Source organism: Chiloscyllium punctatum, chromosome 9 (assembly GCF_047496795.1).
Source record: "Chiloscyllium punctatum isolate Juve2018m chromosome 9, sChiPun1.3, whole genome shotgun sequence".
Lineage (NCBI taxonomy): Eukaryota > Metazoa > Chordata > Chondrichthyes > Orectolobiformes > Hemiscylliidae > Chiloscyllium > Chiloscyllium punctatum.
The window spans coordinates 126,090,398-126,110,278 of record NC_092747.1 but is presented as its reverse complement, the minus strand read 5'-3'; the positions used below and the strand labels follow the sequence as shown (position 1 = coordinate 126,110,278).

At 41.3% G+C, this 19,881-nt stretch overlaps 1 protein-coding gene across 2 annotated transcripts in view; it reads left to right on the top strand.

Annotated features, from left to right (window-relative positions):
- ercc5 (excision repair cross-complementation group 5) overlaps positions 1–19,881 on the top strand; it is a 57,467-nt gene that overhangs the window by 11,668 nt on the left and 25,918 nt on the right. For both annotated transcript variants that reach the window (XM_072578207.1, XM_072578208.1), the window contains exons 5-9: positions 534–626; positions 4,961–5,021; positions 8,224–8,367; positions 10,981–11,188; positions 14,778–15,854. In XM_072578207.1, coding sequence (XP_072434308.1) covers positions 534–626; positions 4,961–5,021; positions 8,224–8,367; positions 10,981–11,188; positions 14,778–15,854 — 1,583 coding nt within the window. The remainder of the gene's footprint in view (positions 1–533; positions 627–4,960; positions 5,022–8,223; positions 8,368–10,980; positions 11,189–14,777; positions 15,855–19,881) is intronic.

Here is a 19,881-nt window from a genome sequence, read left to right as displayed (position 1 = left end):
GTCATATTGAACTCAATGTTAACTTTTAAAAAGCGATTTTTCTCTCCACAAATGCCTGCTGAGTTTCTCCAGTGCTTTCTGTTCTTATTTCAACATTTATTTTTTAAATGCATTACTTTTCATTTAGTACCCATATTGATAACAGCTTTGCGCTAACATGTGAGTTACAATCAGAAAAGTTGCACATACTTTGAAAGTGGTGATAATTTTCAGTAAACTTATTTTGATGTTTTTGAAAGAAACTGATGTCATTGAATTATGATGATTCATATCAACATATGAGAGCATTTGTGAAATGGAAGATGGAAATACAGAGTAAAATTTTGTGTGGATAAATTCCAATGTTTGAAACTTGGTAATCGTAAATGTTTAATGTCATAAATATATTCAGTTCAGTAATGTGAATGAAAAAGATGAAGTGACTAAACAAGTTCATAGTTCACTCAATCTTTCTGCTAGCATTAGCAACCAAAGAAATGTTCTCATTAGAAATTAAAAGTTTTACAAAAATACTTTTCTGTTTTTGTCAACAGCGATGGGGTAATTCCCAGCCTTTCTCAGGTGAGAAGAGGAGAAACTGATGACATTTTTATTCTGCCTTCCTTAGAAAAGAAAGACAAAAACAGGTTTGTTCATTTTTGAAAAATAGACTAATGTTGAAATAATTTTATGAAGTACTTCACTGGACATCTGTGTGAGCTATACATTGGGTTGGGCAGTCACCATCTGAACACTCTCCTGTTCACTGCTCCACCCTCTTAGCACTTCTATTGGTCTGTGCTTCCCTGTACCTGACCTTCCCCCTCACCGCTTCACTGTACCTGACCTTCCCCCTCACCGCTTCCCTGTACCTGACCTTCCCCCTCACCGCTTCACTGTACCTGACCTTCCCCCTCACCGCTTCCCTGTACCTGACCTTCCCCCTCACCGCTTCCCTGTACCTGACCTTCCCCCTCACCGCTTCACTGTACCTGACCTTCCCCCTCACCGCTTCACTGTACCTGACCTTCCCCCTCACCGCTTCACTGTACCTGACCTTCCCCCTCACCGCTTCACTGTACCTGACCTTCCCCCTCACCGCTTCACTGTACCTGACCTTCCCCCTCACCGCTTCACTGTACCTGACCTTCCCCCTCACCGCTTCACTGTACCTGACCTTCCCCCTCACCGCTTCACTGTCCGACTCTCCCCCTCACCGCTTCACTGTCCGACTCTCCCCCTCACCGCTTCACTGTCCGACTCTCCCCCTCACCGCTTCACTGTCCGACTCTCCCCCTCACCGCTTCACTGTCTGACTCTCCCCCTCACCGCTTCACTGTCCGACTCTCCCCCCTCACCGCTTCACTGTCCGACTCTCCCCCCTCACCGCTTCACTGTCCGACTCTCCCCCCTCACCGCTTCACTGTCCGACTCTCCCCCCTCACCGCTTCACTGTCCGACTCTCCCCCTCACACTTCACTGTCCGACTCTCCCCCTCACCGCTTCACTGTCCGACTCTCCCCCTCACCGCTTCACTGTCCGACTCTCCCCCTCACCGCTTCACTGTCCGACTCTCCCCCTCACCGCTTCACTGTCCGACTCTCCCCCTCACCGCTTCACTGTCCGACTCTCCCCCTCACCGCTTCACTGTCCGACTCTCCCCCTCACCGCTTCCCTGTCCGACTCTCCCCCTCACCGCTTCCCTGTCCGACTCTCCCCCTCACACTTCACTGTCCAACTCTCCCGCTTGCTGCCATCCTTCCCACGCACTGCTGCTCTCACTGTCAGCATGATTCATTGCCCCGTATTTGAGGTGGTTGTCCAGCTGGTGAGATGTTCGTTCAGTATTTCTTAAAATTCCCTTTTCATGTACGTGATATGATCTCCCTCCCATCAACCCACTTTCAGAGACTCTAGGCCATTTTTATCTTCCAACCTATGCTAAGGGCTGATGCTTCGGGTGGAGAGACTGTGAGTAGGTAGGAGAGTGAAGGAGTGAATGAGAAAAATGTCAGTAATCTCAAAAGAGTCAAAGAGCCAGAGCGAAGTAACCATAGGCAAATAGAAAAAGTTAACATGTTTATTTCATGTACAAAATTGTTCCATTTTTACATGTTATTTCATTTATGAGTGCAGGAATGGAGGAGTATAAAGCATTTGAGCTCTCAGAGTATAATGTTTTGATGTTTACTTATGATGAGAAAGGTCTTACAGTACCTAACTATTCCTTTTCCATTGACTGTAATGAAAAAATGTGATTTGTTTAAGGTTGCTTCACCTCGAGTTGCACATTTTATGATTGTGTCTACAATGTTAAACAAAGAATTACTGTACCATTATAGCAAGCTCCCAACAGAATAGGAATTGAGTAGAAATTAAGAGTTGCAACTCAGACTGGCAAAAGGCAGAGATTGGTGTTTCAAAGGACAGATGCAGGGACCACTATAGCTCACAAATTACATAAAAGATTTGCGATTGTGGGTTGGAAATAAAATTTCAACATTTGCAGAGAACATCAAATTAGGGGGCATCTAGTGAATACTAAGGAAACGTGTCAATTAACTTGCACAGTGTGTATGATGATCAAATCCAATGCAATGTAGGTAAGCGTGAGGTGGTGTATTTTAATAAGAAGAATAGGGAGACTGCAAACTTGGATAACCAATGTTTAAGTGAAGTAGAAGTGATAAGGAATCTAGGGGGTACAATTACACAGTGAATAAAAACAATGCCTCTGAGTCAGAAGCTTCAGCTTTCTAGAGGTATAATATTTAGTGGAAAGTTTTTATTATGGCCTTTAGTTACATTTTGCACTAGAGAGTCTCCATCTTATAAAAAGGATACAGAGACACTGAAGAATGTTCAAAAAGATTTGCAAGGATTATATCAGGACTAAGAGGTTAAAATGTAATAATTTAATGATCATTGATCATTTTAAAACCCCATTGCACTTCAAGAAAGTGCAGTTCTTCATTTCAGGAAAAGCTAAAAAATTTATCTTCAAGAAGGCTGAGAATAAGTAACAAAAGCCTTCAAGATAATAGAAGGTTTTAGCAGCAAGTTAACATAAAAAAAGATGTTTCCACTTGTGAGGAAATTCAAAGTAGAGGTCAAAACTTTAGGAGAGTCATTAATAAATGGAATTTAGGAATAACATGTTAATCGAGTGCATGGGGAGAATGTTGAATGAACTTTTCAAGATGACATTGAAGGCAATAGCGTAAACGCATCTAAGGGAAGCCAGGCAAGCCCATAAAAAAGAAAGGAACAGCAGGATAGTTTCGTAGGACAGGAGGAGGCTGAAGTGGAACATAGCCATTGACATAAACCAGTCCAACTGACTGACTTTTGATCAACTGTCAAACTTACATAGCCTCATGATGATGTAAACTGTTTCTTGGCGAATCTTAGTGAGGGCCAAGCATTCCTGATTTTTGACCTCCTCTTCCTGAGCCATTCCTTACATTGTTTTCTACCACAAGTCCATTCAAAACAACATGATGCTGTGAACTACCCAGCAGTCTTGCCAATTTGAGCATCCTGAAGTGCCGTCCAGGAAATAAACCACCCTCTCCCCAGGATTCCCCTTCGTTTTCCTGATATCATATTCTGGAGCAGTCTATCTTCACATCAATGACCCAGAAATCACAGTATTGGAGTTAGAACCATAAACCTCTGGAAGGATTGGAGAGGTTGGGTAGTGGGGACAGTTGAAAAATATGTCCGTTTTAATTTTGCTTTCATTATATTTTAACGTTTGAATGAAGTTTGAGATCATAGGGAGTGTTGCTGAACAAAGAGACCTTGGAGTGCAGGTTCCATAGCTCCTTGAAAGTGGAGTCATAGGTAGATAGGATAGTGAAGAAGATGTTTGGTATGCTTTCTTTAATTGGTCAGAGTATTGAGTACAGGAGTTGGGAGGTCATGTTGCGGCTGTACAGGACATTGGTTAAGCCACTTCCATTGGAATATTGCGTGCAATTCTGGTTTCCTTCGTATCAGAAAGATGTTGTGAAGCTTGAAAAGATTTACAAGGGTGTTGCCAGGGTTGGAGGATTTGAGCTATAGGGAGAGGCTGAACAGGCTGGGGCTGTTTTCCCTGGAGCGGCGGAGGCTGAGGGGTGACCTTATAGAGGTTTACAAAATTATGAGGATGAGAGGGGAAAGATATAAAAGAGACCTAAGGGGCAACTTTTTCACACAGAGGGTGGTACGTGTATGGAATGAGCTGCCAGACGAAGTGGTGGAGGCTGGGACAATTACAACATTTAAGAGGCATTTGGATGGATATATGAATAGGAAGGATTTGGAGAGATATGGGCCGGGTGCTGGCAGGTGGGACTAGATTGGGTTGGAATATCTGGTCAGCATGGACGGGTTGGACTGAAGGGTCTGTTTCCATGCTGTACATCTCTATGACTCTATCATAACATAAGGACTACAGGTATTTTATTTGGAAATATAAACCATAAATGGAAATTTGAATGATTATTGTTCTTTTGCAAGCCAAAAGAAAAGTGGAAGTGTGTGATTTTGTTTTGCAGAAACTAGATTTTGCTAGTTTTGTTTGACATGCCAGCATCAAGTGTCTTTGGAAAGAGAAAGTAATACCCAGCATAAATTGGTTATAATAGGCACTTCATCACTGAACTGACAGGAGAGATCAGTTCAGGGTCAAACCTTCAAACCTGTCAGCAAGTGAAATCTCTCTCTCTCTTGTTTTCTTATGCATTAATGAAAGTTGGCATAAATATTAGATTTATTTATTAATTTTTAAATTATTTACTAAAATAAATCTAATATTTTATCGTAGAGAGTGGACACAGTTAGGTATTAACCTGAAACAAATAAATTGGTTGTACTTCACACTTATGACTCATGGGAATGTGGGGCTTGATTTCCAATGCACTGTTCCCACCAGCGTCAGGATAATATCTTTATTGGTAATCTCCATACAAGAAAACTTCTGTTGTTTTTTCAGTTCAGATGAAGAGGCAGAAAAAGAATGGGAAGAACACATGAGCAATGAAAATCTGTTTCAGGTAAGATATCCACAATGATTTTCTGTCTATGTCATGGCATTGGCTAGTGTGTGTCTAGAGATACTCCGCTATGTAACGTTGGTCCACCTATTCAACTAAAGTCTTCCTTATCGTGCCCAGAAAAGCAACAATTGATCATTGATCAAAGACACCCCATGGTGGGGTGTACAAAAGGGCCTCCCCAACCCTTACCATCACAGGTAACATCTCAGGCCTTGGCCACTTAAGGTGAATTAGCAGCTGATACCTCCCTCCTCCCCTGCCCAGTAACATTTCAACATCTTGGGTAGGGTGGGTTGGCAGATGGAGGAAAGGCCCCCTGCTGGATTTTGTGTTTCCCTCACCTTAAGGAGTACACAGAGTCCAGCCTCATGACTCAAAGTGCGAAACATGCATGGGAGGTCAAATTTGAATGTAGAAGATAGGGTTAGAAGCAGGCTTCTTGGCCATGTGGAGGAACGGAGGGATCTTGGGTTCCATGTCCATAGATTCCTCAAAGTTGCCACCAAGGTTGATAGGGTTGTTAAGAAGGCGTATGATGTCTTGGCTTTCATTAGCAGGGGGATTGAGTTTAAGAACCATGAGGTTAGCTGCAGCTCTGTAGAGTCCCTGGTTAGACCACACTTGGAATATTGTGTTCAGTTCTGGTCGCTTCATTATAGAAAAGACGTGGAGGCTTTAGAGAGGGTGCAGAGGAGATTTACCAGGATGCTGCCTGAACTGGAGGACATGTAGAGTCATAGAGTCACAGATGTACAGCACAGAAACAGACCCTTCAGTCCAACCCATCCATGCCGACCAGATATCCCAACCCAATCTAGTCCCAGCTGCCAGCACCTGGCCCATATCCTCCAATCCTTTCCTGTCTTATAAAGAAAGGTTGAGGGAGCTAGGGCTTTTCTCATTGGAGCGAAGAAGGATGAGAGGTGACTTGATAGAAGTGTACAAGATGTTGTGAGGCACAGATAGAGTGGATAGCCAGAGACTTTCTCACAGGGTGGAAATGGCTGTCACAAGGGGGCATAATTTTAAGGTGATTGGAGGAAGGTTTAGGGGAGATGTCAGAGGTCAGCTCTTTACACAGAGAGTGGTGGGTGTGAGGAATGCACTGCCAGCGGTGGGAGTAGAGTCAGATACATTAGGGACATTTCAGTGACTCTTGAATAGGCACATGGAAGTTAGTACAATGAAGGGTATGTAGGTTAGTCTGATCTTAAAGTAGGATAAAAAGCCAGCAAAACATCGAGGATCAAAGGGCCTATACTGTGCTGTACTGTTCTATGTCCGATTCTAGTCTAAACTCAGAAATGCTAAATTGACAGTGTGTAAAATAACACAAACCCCCAGGTCCCACAATATAACGAGTCCATTTAAAAATCCTTGTTTCCTAAAACCTTGCCTTTACTTCGCTAACCCTTTATCCTACTCTAAGATCAAACTAACCTACATGCCCTTCATTGTACTATCATCCATGTGCCTATCCAAAGGTCGCTTAAATGTCCCTGATGTGTTCGACTCACTACCACTGCTGGCAGTTCATTCCACACATCCATCACTCTCTGTGTAAAGAACCTACCCCTGACGTCTCCCCTCAGCCTTCCTCTGATCACCTTTAAATTGTGCTCCCTCATGATTGCCATTTCCACCCTGGGAGAAAGTCTCTGGCTATCCACTCTATCTGTGCCTCTCATCGTTTTGTACACCTCTATCAAGTCACCTCTCATCCTTCTTCATTCCAATGAGAAAAGTCCTGGCTCTCTCAAGCTTTCTTCAGAAGACATGTCCTTCGTCCAGGCAGCAACCTGGTAAATCTCCTCTGCACCTCTCTGAAGCTTCCACATCCTTCCCATAATGAGGCAACCAGAACTGAACACAATATTCCAAGTGTGGTCTAACCGGGGCTTTATAGAGTTGCAGCATAACCTCAGGCTCTTATACTCAATCCCCTGCTAATGAAAGCCAGCACAACATACATCACCTTGACAACTCAATCACCTTGGGCAGCAACCTTGAGTGATCTGTGGACATGGACCCCAAGATCCCCCTGTTCCTCCATACTAGCAGGAATAATGTGATGCCTTTAACCCTGTATTCTGTATTCAAATTCAACCTTTCCAAATGAATCACTTTGCACTTTTCCACAGCTCCGCCAATCTTTGTGTCATGGGCAAACTTACTAACCCACCCTCCCACTTCCTCATCAGACTCATTTATAAAAATCACAAAGAGCAGTGGTCCCAGAACCGATCCCTGTGAATACCACTGGTCACCGAGCTCCAGGCTGAATACTTTCCATCTGCTACCACCCTCTGTCTTCTATGGGTCAGCCAATTCTGTATTCAGGCAGCTAAATTCCTCTGCCTCCTTACTTTCTTACATGTTTAAACATTACTGTAAAAAATAGAAATAGCCTCAATCTTACTACAATACATTATTACTACAACAAGGTCAGTCCTGTCCTTGTTTATAAAATGATGCACTGAATTATGATCAGCATTTCAGCGATGAAGCCATCCCATTATTTAAATAGAACCCTGGAGTGGAAATTGGCAAGAGATGCAGTATTAACTAGAAAATAAAAGCAAAAGGTCAATATTCTGGATTTTGTCCTCAGTTAACATAACTACCATACTGATTAGCCACTGTGGAAGAAAAACAAATCAGTGAATATTCTCTCAAAAGTAGATCCCACTGACAACATTTTTAAGATTAAGTATAAATCTTCTGTTTAGAATCATGTAGCAATGCTCTTATTCACTGTTCTGATGAAATCTAAGTGCTTTTACAATTTTTCATTATTTAAAAAATAATTTGCTTTATTGTCCATCTGTCAAAACCCTAAAAGTAAAGAAAGTCAAATTGGTGTCATGTTCCTCTGGCCTCAACATTTGATCAGTTTGTTCCTCTAACCAATCCTTTACTGTATTCTTTTTGTCTAAAAAGTCTTTCCAACTGCTGCCATTAATCTCATTGACACCCAGTTCTCCTTCAATTCCTTTTCTTTTAATTTTTTGCTATTCCTGAGCTGCCACATTTTGACCAGCAGGAAAACCGAAGACTTTCCTTGAACCAACTACAATATCCTTCTCTTGCTGCTCATTTCAGTGCAGTCCTGTCATTCTTCTCATTAATATTTCCTTGGGATAATTAAACTTCTGCTGCCAGTTGTTTTACGTAGTTAAATGTTTTCATTTCCATTTAGGATGCATTTCTTGAGAATCCTCATTCTATTGACATTGAATCGAAAGACTTTGCTAATTTACCTCCAGAGGTAAGACATGAAATCCTGACGGATCTCAAAGAGTTCACCAAGCGTCGAAGGAGTCTGTTGCAGATCATGCCTGAGGTGTGTTCACTGTTTTGTTGTGGCAAAAAATTTTGTCAAAGATTTATTCAAAGAAATGTTTGTATACTTATGCTTTATTCCATCTTAAAATATTATCATGTGAAGAAGCACTCAGTGGAAGACATGTATACTGCCCCATGTTTATCATTATTATAATTGCACAGCCTCTTCATTGAGACTTGTCCCCGTCTGCTTGATGTTTTGTAATAACAAAGCTGAAAAGAGAAGTCCTTTTGTTAAGAGCTTCATCTTCCAATCCGTATTCAACAACTTTTTGTGACATCACGTTTTGACAGCTGTGACAATCCACAACTTTCTAAATAAAACAATTGAACACATTCTAAAAATAAAAGTCAATTCATCCTATCTCCCAATATTCAAAGATCTTTAAAAAAAATTTCTGGATCTGATCCTTGGTCTTGGAATGTTACCAAACGCTAATTGGTTCTCCCTTGGACCAAAACCTATTTGTGAACCATCTTTTGTTAAAATGTATCCATTAGATTTTGAGACTTTTTTAAAGACAAATACACTAATAAATGTTATAATGACATTATCTCTTCCATCTTCAGTTGTGGTGGTAATTATCATTAAATGAACAAGTCACAATTTTCAAAATAAAATCCAGTAAAAGCTTTTGACAAATTAACAGTAATTAGGGTTGTATTTATTCGTTTGTTGATATAAATATCACTGAGTATCGGTTGTACAGCGTGTGATCGTAAGGCAGTTAAGGGATAGCCTCGCAGAATTCTTCAACAGAGGAGTGAATCTTGTTAGCGGTATGGGCTGCCAAATCAAGGCTACAATTTTCCAGATTTGCCTTCAATATCCTTGTCACTAAAGGTGCTCTGCATTAATTGCTTGGTTTTGTAAACTTTCGTGGTAGGACTGTTTAAAAATATTCATCCCATCACTCTGATGATTGGATAACAAGAGTTTGTAGTGTTAATACAAACTAGGACATCTTGACCCAAGAGCACAGCCTTAGAGTAAAAGGAAGACCTTTTAGAATGGAGATAAGGAGAAACATTTTCAGCCAGAGAAAATGTTTATGGAATTCATTGCCATAGAAGGCTGAGGGGCCAGGTCATTTAGCGTACTTCAGACTGAGATAGATAGGTTCATGATTGTCAAGGGGATAAAGTGGGAGAATGGGGTTGAGAAACTTCATCAGCCATGACTGAATGATGGAGCAGACTCGATGGGCTGAATGGCCTCATTTCTGCTCCTATGTCTTATGGTCTTACAGACTTACAATTGAATGCTAAATCTGAATACTCTCAGCATCAGAAAAGTTAGTGTTTACTGAACCAGTGGCATTTGCAGCATGTTCCATCATGCAGCCAAGAGGCTGAGATCCAGTCTACAATAATGCTGCAAAATCCTATTATTACAGTAGTAATTATGCTATGATACATACCTTAAATATATATATAGCTTTAATATTAGTATGCTTTAAATGTTTTCTAACATGTTCCATTCCTTAGAACACAATTTGCATTCATATACGGACTCTAACTTAGTGAAATGTGTCCAAGTGTTTCATACAAATGTTACCAAACAAAATGTGATTCCAAATAATAGAAAAGGTGGGCAATAAGTTATCAAACAGGTAGCTCTCATAAAAGCATCATAAAAGAAAAGAGAAAGTTGAACAGGTGGCAGTGCTTGGACCATAAGCAGCTGACAGTAGGGTTGTCTGATTTAAAATCAGACATGTGCAAGAGGCCAGAATTGGAGGAACACCCAGATATCCAAGGGTTATAGGTCTGGAGGAGATTGAAGTGAGGCTATGGAGAGCTTTGAAAGCGAAGATGTGAATTTTGAAATTAAGGGGTTGCTGAACTGACTGTATTTGTTGGCTGACACTTGGTACATGTTAGGATTTGAGCAGTCGAATTTTGGATGAGCTCAAGGTTAAAAAGCGTGATAAATGGATTAGGAGAGAGTTGGAATAGTCAAATCTAGAGGTAATAAATGATCAGGATGGATGAGGATTTTAGTTGCAGATGAGCTGAAGCAGAGATGGAGGGGGCAGTATTATGGAGGTGGAAGTAGAGATTGTTGGTGATTGTGCAGTTATGAGGTGAGAAACTCATCTCAGGGCCATATACAATACCAGGGTTGTTAACAATCTGGTTCAGCCTCAGGCAGTTACAGGAAGAAGGTTGGAGTTGGTACTTGGGGGATAAGGTTTGGGTCAAACTGCTAATGACAGTTTCACTTCTCCCAATATTTAGTTGGGATTTGTGTATCACTTCCATATGATCATTAGACATGGAAACAGAAGTAGACCATTCAGCCCATTGGCTCTATTTTGGTATTTTATAAACAAAGCTTATATTTCATGTTTTTTGAGGCCTTTACATCATGCCTGCCTTAACTTTATGCAATGAGTAGTGTTCTACTGCCCTGACAGGAGAAGCACAACATAATGGGAGAGTATGTTATTGTGGCAAAAAAAATATTTTTGTTAAAAATAATGAATTATTATATGGATTATATGTTAAATCAGCTGTTGACTTAAAGGGAAATAATTCTTTTCTTCAGGTTTTTTTAGGCTTAAACAAAAATGTGTTTTAATGAACCTTAGTATATTTTTTTTCAAAGGAGTCAACAGATTTTTCCCAGTATCAGCTGACTGGCCTCCTTAAACGCAACAGAATTAACCAGCACATTGAAGGTGCTCAGAAAGAAATGAGCAAAGAGTACTGCGGGCAAATTCAAATGGAGTGTAGTAATGAGGGGGGCTTCACAAAGGACATGGAAACTCGGCGGCTTGTATCAGAAGATGCTTCACACTATATTCTGATAAAAGGTACAGTGAATTGAATTATATGAACAAGCAAATACCAAATATTAGTAATAAGTTTATTTTATACAATTATAGAGTTATGGAGATGTACAGTGCAGAAACAGACCCTTCAGTCCATCTCTTCCATGCCAACTATATATCCTAAATTAATCTACACTCATTTGCCAGCACTTGGCCCATATCCCTCCAAACCATTCCTATTCATGTACCCATCTAGATGTCTTTTAAATATTGTAATTATACCAGTCTCCACCATTTCCTCTGGCAGCTCATTCCATACACGTATCACCCTCTGTGTGAAAAAGTTGCCCCTTAAGTCCTTTTTATCTTTCCCCTCTCACCCTGAACCTATGCCCTCTAGTTCTGTACACCCCCACCCCAGAGAAAGACCTTGGCTATTCATCCTATCCATTCCCCTCATGATTTTATAAACCTGTATAAAGTCACCCCTCAGTGTCTGATGCTCCAGAGAAAACAACCCCAGCCTACTTAGCCTCTCAAATCCTCCAACCCGTTCAGGTTTCACAACATCCTTCCTATGGGAGGGAGACCAAAATTGCACATAATATTCCACACGTGTGCTGTACAGCTGCAGCATGACCTCCCAAATTCCTGTACTCAATGCTCTGACCAATAAAAGAAAGCATAACCAAAAGCCTTCTTCACTATCCGATCAACCTGAGACTCCACCTTCATGAATGTGGTCAAGGAAACTGCCCATGAGATCCTTTCACATATATTTTCTCCAGATCTTTTACTCTGCTTAAATTATCACGTTTTTGAAATAAAATATGTTTTGTTCCTACGTTGGCACATGTTTTATGTTTACTAGAGGTATTTTACCTTAGCAGTTTTCAAATAGAAGGGTCTTTTAAATACATACTTACTTATTTATCCTAAGTTTTATTGACCAGAGCTCAGATTTTCAAAATGACAGAGAACTCCACGATGGCAAAAGTACAGAAAAGAAATCTTGAATCCTAAGCTCCCTTTCACATGCAAAGCAGAATCTAGGGTGGGAGGTGTGTGTTTGTTTGTTTGTTGTACAATTCATACAACGTCAGAACTCCAAAGGCAGATGCCTGCACTCAAATTGGATTTTGGACTCCTTGGATTATGAAAGCCTGAGTGTGGAGATTAGACCAAGTGATAGGCATGTAATCAATGCATTTCCTTCAGATAGCTAAGGTTTCCATTTGTAGTGACCAAGTACCCCCTAGGATCTAGTCCTGTGGATCCTTTGGTGGAGATAAACCCCCCTTTGCAGTTGTGGAAAGCAAACTTTCTTTCGTGTAAAATGTAGGTATAAATGCATTTTTAAATGTTGTTCATATGATGTAGGCATTGCTAGCTAAGCTAGCATTTATCTCCCATAACTGCCTGGCAAAGTTGGTAGTGACCTACCTGCTGAGCTGCTACAATCCTTGGAGTATGGGTGTACTCATGGTCTGGTAGGAAAGAAACACCAGGATTTTGACCCATGACAGTGAAGGAACAGCAATGTATTTCCAAGTCAGTATCATGAGTGGTTTGGAGGGTAACTCGGAGGTATTGATGTACCCATGCATCTGTAGCCTTTGTCCTTCTAGATGGTAGAGGTTACGCCTTTGGAAAGTGCTGTCCAAGGAGATTTATTGAGTTACTGAAGTGCATCTTGCCGATGGTACATCCTGCTGCCACTGGTACACGAGTAATAAAGAGGATGAATGTTGAGGTTTGTGGGCTGCTTTATCCTGGGTGGTGTTGAGATTCTTGAAAGTTGGAGCTACACCCAGTGATGCAAGTGGAAAGTATTCTATTTCAGTCACTTCTGATTTGTGTCTTATAGATGGACTGTTATGTGAGTTACTAAATGTAGAATTCCTCACCTCTGACCTGTTTTGTAACCACAATCTTTATAAATCTGACACAGTTCAGTTTATAGTCAGTGGTGATTCCAGGATGTTGATAATTGGAGCTTGGCAATGGTAATGGCATTGAACGTCAAGGGAAGGTAGTTAGATTTTCTCTTGTTGGAGACAGCCATTAGCTGGCACTTACCAACCCAAGTTTGGATATTGTCCATATCTTGATGTATACATGGCTACTTCAGTATCTGAGGAGTTATGATTGTGCAGTGTTCAGTTATCAAGTAATATCCCCATTTCTGACTTTGATATTTGAAAGGTCATTGTTGAATTAGCTGAAGGGCAGTATCCTGTGGAACTTCTGCAGGAATGATCAGGGCAGAGATGATTAACCTCCAGCATCCAGCAGCATGTTCCTTTGTGCCAACCAGCTAAGCGTTCTCTTCCTTGATACATTGACTTGGGTTTTGCTAGGGCTGTTTAATAGCTTACTCAATCAAATGATGTCTTCATGTCAAGGGCAATAATGTCACATCCCCCTTGAAGTTCAGCTCTTTTATCCATGTTTGATGCTTTAATGAGGTCAGGAGCCAAGTGACCCTGATGGAAACCAAGCTAAGTGCCAGTAAGCAGGTAATAGCTGAGTTAGTGCTACTTGATAGCACTGTCACCAACTCACCACATTACTTTGCTGTTGAGTGAGATGATGATTAGGACTGCCAAAGTTGTTAGAAAACTGCCAAAGCTGTAAAAACAACTGTCCAACGATTTATGGACTTAAAAAATAAAACAGGACTGGTTATTTCAGCTGCTTTTCTGATTTTTAAAACTACAATTTTCACAATGGGGTGTCTACCAAGTTAGTATTTTATTAGAACTCTACCTATTTATAACAGAGATATCTGTTTACATAGGGATTGAGTACTTAAGTGAATTATTTGTTTCTTAAGGGAGTAATCAAAGGAGTTTCAATGTTTGTTTATTTTGTGTCAATCTTTTCAATAGTGACACTATCAATAGACTTTATTTATTGTCAGCCTTCTTCCTGAGATATGCTCAGGCTGGATTATAGATGAGTTAGCATGGAGTTCAAATGGCAAAGGGTTGTAGATGGAGAGGTCTGAGTTGGCTACAAGTCCATATAGGTCTATGGAGTATTGGGAGAATAAGGGGCCATGACAGCTGGGAATAGGCATTGGGTAGCTTGAGGGGATGAGGAGCCATGGGGGATGGTTACAGGGACTTGCATTGACATAGGAAGGATATGAGACCATTGGGTATGTGCAGGGAATTAGGTGACAAGGGTTGATATAGATGAAGCTTGGAGAGTGAGGTGATTAGACCAGGAGGAACTTTTTTTGTTGTTTTAATCTTTATTTTTATCTTTGACCACAGTTTTGGAGTCCCCATCCAGGCTTACATTGTGCCTGTCTCAGGAACCAGCAACCCCCTCTGCACATGATGAATGGTCAGGCTTGACCCAGCACACCCTCTTCTGAACCCTCTTTAGCTTAATAGTATCCTTCCAATTGGTGTTCTCTCTTTTCAATAACCTGAAATATTGCAGCGCTGATCAAGTTGAATCTGATTGATTTATTAAGTTTCTGTGAATCTAATAAATAACCTTCATTTGTAATTACACAAAGAATGCACTGAGCTTGAAGTAGAATATGTGCTTTCTTCATGTCTGCATGCCAGAATTGAGATTGCATGTTATAACCAATGTGCATTTCTTTAACTTCCAGGAATCCAGTCAACAAACAGTAAGGACACAGAGATGAATCGGCAAAATACTACATTAGACAAAGATAGAAATTCAGCAGCTGCAGACGTAATGTCAAACACTGGTTTGGAGCCCTGTAACGATTTAGGTTCACCATCTCTTCTCACAGCAAGAGCATCCACAACTCCAAGTGGCATTACTGCTCTTCCCCCTTCCCCGCGGACTGTGCTTGCCATTCAGGCTGCCATGTTGGAGAGTAGTTCCGATGAAGAAATTGACCTTGGACAAGTTAACCGTTCATCTCCTGCATGTGGCAGTAGTTTGTATTCAACAAATATTGCTGTCACAAATTTAAATTCATCAGCAAAAAATCATCATGCAAACCAGCAAGATTTACAAGGAAATGAGATGGCAGACAATATGAAAAAGGATAGTGAAACTGAATATGATGGTACTAAAAATCAAAGGGTTCGGACCCACAGTGCAAATGATGACCATGTGGATGAGGAAATAAATGTTGATGAAAATGAGTTACTGGAAAAATCAGTCGATGCACAGACTATACAGAAGAAACCAATAAGACCAGGAACTGTTCAAAGTTGTGAAGTGCAGGAGATATTTCCTGTGGAAGATCCAAGTTTGATCATTGGGTCAGTCAATGCAGCAGAACAGAATGTCAATGTTGCTGCAGTAGGTACAGCTGAAGGAATTAATGAGAAACAGAAAAGTAATGAGTTACACTTTCAATTTCCTGATATTTTGAAGGAACGTGAAGATCATGTTGAAATACATTCCTTGGAAAATGATGGAGGAATAATCCTTAACAGCAAGCAACACATTGATCCACTTGGCGCAGCTAACTTACAAGATAGCGAAACAGACAATCGAGAAATTCTAAAGAGGGATCTTCCTTCATCTTCTGAGGTTACTACCAGCTTCCAGCATGTTGGCAGTGTAAACCTGACCTCCCACACACAGTTAAAAGGAGACTTGGATCTCAAGAGTTTCATTTCTTTAGCAAAAGAGAATCAAGGGTCAGGAGAAGAAACTGAACATCAGGAAATGTTCACTAAGAATGAAGGTGGCAGTGATTCCGAGGGTAACTTTTATTTAAATTGAGGAATTCAAAGAAAAGCCGAACTCTATAGGGCAGAAGGGCATAAAAAGTTTTTAAAAATCACAAGAGACTACTGTAAGCTGTCAGCTTTGTCATTGAAATTTTAATTTAATAATGGTGTTCCATAAAGCTGAGTGATCATTTATTCAGCTGACCACAATTTCTGAGTTTGTGATTTTTCATGAATTGGGTTTTGCAAAAGGACACTGGAACAGGAGGAGGCCATCCTGTTCCTTAAGCATGTTTCACTATTCGTTGAGATCCTGGCTAATATATGTCCTAACTCAACATCCCCGTCTATGGTCCACGTTACCAAAGCCTCTGGTCAACAAGAATCTCTGTTTTAAAATTTATATTCCATCAAATGTCTTTTTTGATGCACCTCCAACTAATAGAAAATATTTCTTCCATTTGATAACTTTGATCTATTCACATCCATAGTCCTTTAGTTCACAGGAAGTAACCAAATTTATATAATAGTAGAAATGGAAAGTCCTTGAGTAATTCAGCAGATCTGGCAGGTTGTGTGGAGAGAGAAACAGTGTTAATGTTTCAAGTCCAATATGATTCTTGTTCAGAACTAAACAGAGAGATTGGGAAGTAGAGTGCAGGGTTCACAGATGTTCTTAAACTCTGTTGAGTCCAGAAGGTTGTCAAATGCCTAAATTAAAAATTAGGTTCTGTTCCTTCAGCCTATGTGCAGTTTCACTGGAACACTACAACAGAACTAGGATAGAAATGTGAGCATAAGGACTAGTTGGTACATCGATCCCTGAAATTTGCCACCCAGCTTGATAGGGTTGTTAAAAAGGCATACGGTGTGTTAGCTTTTACTGGTAGGGGGATTGAGTTTCGGATCCATGAGGTAATGCTGCAGCTGTACAAAATCTGGTGCGGGCATACTTGGAGTATTGCATATAGTCCTGGTCACTGCATTATAGAAAAGGTGTGGAAGCGTTAGAAAGGGTTCAGAGGAGATTTACTGGGATGTTGCCTCAGATGGAGGGAAGGTCTTATGAGGAAAGGCTGAGGGACTTGAGGCTGTTTTCGTTCAAGAGAAGAAGGTTGAGAGGTGACTTGGTTGAGAGGTGACTTAGTTGAGACATATAAGATAAGTAGAGGGTTAGATAGGGTGGACAGTGAGAGCCTTTTTCCTCGGATGATGATAGCTAGCACAAGGCGACATAGCTTTAAATTGAGGGGTGATAGATTTAGGACAGATACCAGAGGTAGGTTCTTTACTCAGAGTAGTAGGAACGTGGAATACCCTGCCTACAACAATAGTAGACTTGCCAACTTTAAGGGCATTTAAATGGTCATTGGATAAACACATGGATGAGAATGGAATAGTGTAGGTTAGATAGGGTTCAGATTGGTTCCACGGTTGGCGCAGCATCGAGGGCCGAAGGGCCTGTACTGTAATGTTCTATTACCAAGTGACCCGACAGTCAGGATCATGCTTGCAGATTGAGCAAAGATGTTCTGCAAAGTGGTCACCCAGTCTGCATTTGCATTCCCCAGTGTAAAAGGAAATGCATTGTGAACAGAAAATGCAGTTGACTAGATTGGAAGAAATGTAGGGAAATTGCAGCTTCACCTGAAAGGAGTGTTTGGGACCTTGGAGAGGGAGGAGTTAAAAGATGGGAAGGTGCCAAAGGCAGGGATGAATTGTTGGGAGTGATAAAGGAGTGGAACACTCACTCACTGCCATACATACACACTATTTGAAGTTTTAATTTATAAAAACTTCTTTCTCCCTCGGCACCTCATTCCCATAGCATCTGACTTTGGCATTTTAACAGTCTGGTCTTTTCTCGGAAAGTTTGCGATAGGGTCATGGAGATGTACAGCATGGAAACAGCCTGGTCCAACCCATCCAGGCCGACCAGATATCCCAACCCAATTTAGTCCCACCTGCCAGCACCCGGCCCATATCCCTCCAAACCCTTCCTATTCATATACCCATCCAAGTGCCTCTTAAATGTTGCAATTGTACCAGCCTCCACCACTTCCTCTGACAGCTCATTCCATACACGTACCACCCTCTGTGTGAAAAAGTTGCCCCGTAGGTCTCTTTTATATCTTTCCCCTCTCACCCTAAACCTATGCCCTCTAGTTCTGGACTTCCCAACTCCAGGGAAAAGACTTTGTCTATTTACCCTATCCATGCCCTTCATAATTTTGTAAACCTCTATAAGGTCACCCCTCAGTCTCCGATGCTCCAGGGAAAACAACCACAGCCTGTTCAGCCTCTTCCTGTAGCTCAGATCCTCCAACCCTGGCAACATCCTTGTAAATCTTTCCTGAACCATTTCAGGTTTCACAACATCTTTCCAATAGGAGGGAGACCAGAATTGCACGCAATATTCCAACAGTGGTCTAACCAATGTCCTGTACAGCGCAACATGACCTCCCAACTCCTGTACTCAATACTCTGACCAATGAAGGAAAGCATACCAAACGCCTTCTTCACAATCCTATATCTACCTGCGACTCCACTTTTAAGGAGTTATGAACCTGCACTCCAAGGTCTCTGTTCAGCAACACTCCCCAGGACCTTATCATTAACTGTATAAGTCCTGCTAAGATTTGCTTTCCCAATATGCAGCACCTCGCATTTATCTGAATTAATCCCCATCTGCCACTTCTCAGCCCATTATCCACCTTTACCCATTTCAAGACATCCAACACTTCCTCCTCTGTAATCTGGACGTTTTGCAAGATGTCACCATCTATTTCCCTGTATCTTCCGTATCCTTTTCCACAGTAAATACTGATACAAGATAACTCTTTTAGTATCTCCCCCATTTTCTGCGGCTCCACACAAAAGCCGCCTTGCTGATCTTTGAGGACCCTATTCTCTACCTTGTTGTCCTTTTGTCCTTAATGTATTTGTAATAACCCTTTGGATTCTCCTTAATTCTATTTGCCAAAGCTATCTCATGTCCCCGTTTTCCTCTCCTGATTTCCCTCTTAAATATACTCCTACTTCCTTTATATGTGATATTGCTCAGTTTTGTACATTGGGTATTTATATCAGGAAAGGTGCTAAATATTGTTATCAAACTGCCACTTGTTCTGTCCAGCTTCTGCTATTAGATCAGAGACTGTAAGAAATAGGAACAGGAATAGCCCATTCAACCCCTCAAGCCTGCTCCATCATTCAATAGAATCATGGCTGATTTGGCATTTCCTGCCTTTTTCCTGTAACCCTTGATTCCCCAACTGATCGAAAATCTGTCTTTCTCATTCTTAAATACACACAAGGACTCGAGCACCAGAGCTCTCTGTATCAAGAAGTTCCAAAGACTCTCAACCCTCTCAAAGAAGAAATTGCTCCTCATCTCAGTGTTAAATTGGTGCCCCTTTATTCTGAGATTATGTTGTCTGGTCCTCGACTCTCCCATGAGGGGAGTCATCCTCTCAGCATTTACTGTGTCAAGCACCTTAAGAATCGGATGTGTTTCTATGAGATCACCTCTCATTCTTCTAAACTCCAGTGAGTAGAGTCCCATCGTGTTTAACCTTTGCTCGTAAGACAATCCCTCTGCATTAGGGAACTACCTAGTGAACCTTCTTTGAACTGCCACCAATGAAATAATGTATTTTCTTAAATAAGGGGACCAAAGCTGCTCAGAGTACTCTGGATGTGGTCTCACCAGCAGCTTATGCAGTTGCACTAAGACCTCCTTGCTCTTATAACCCCCTTGAAATAAGGGTCAAGAGTGTGATGCTGGAAAAGCACAGCCGGTCAGGCAGCATCTTGAATTCCTGATGAAGAGCTTATGGCTGAAATGTTGATTTTCCTGCTCCGCCTGACCTGCTGTGCTTTTCCAGCACCACGCTCTTCGACCCTGATCTCCAGCATCTGCAGTCCTCACTTTCTCCCCCTTGAAATAAGGGCCAACACTCCATTAGCCTTCCTGAATAACTGCTGCCCCTTTATGCTAGCTTTCTGTGTTTCATGCACAAGTCCCTCTGTAATTGCAGCCTTGTGCGATTTCTCTCC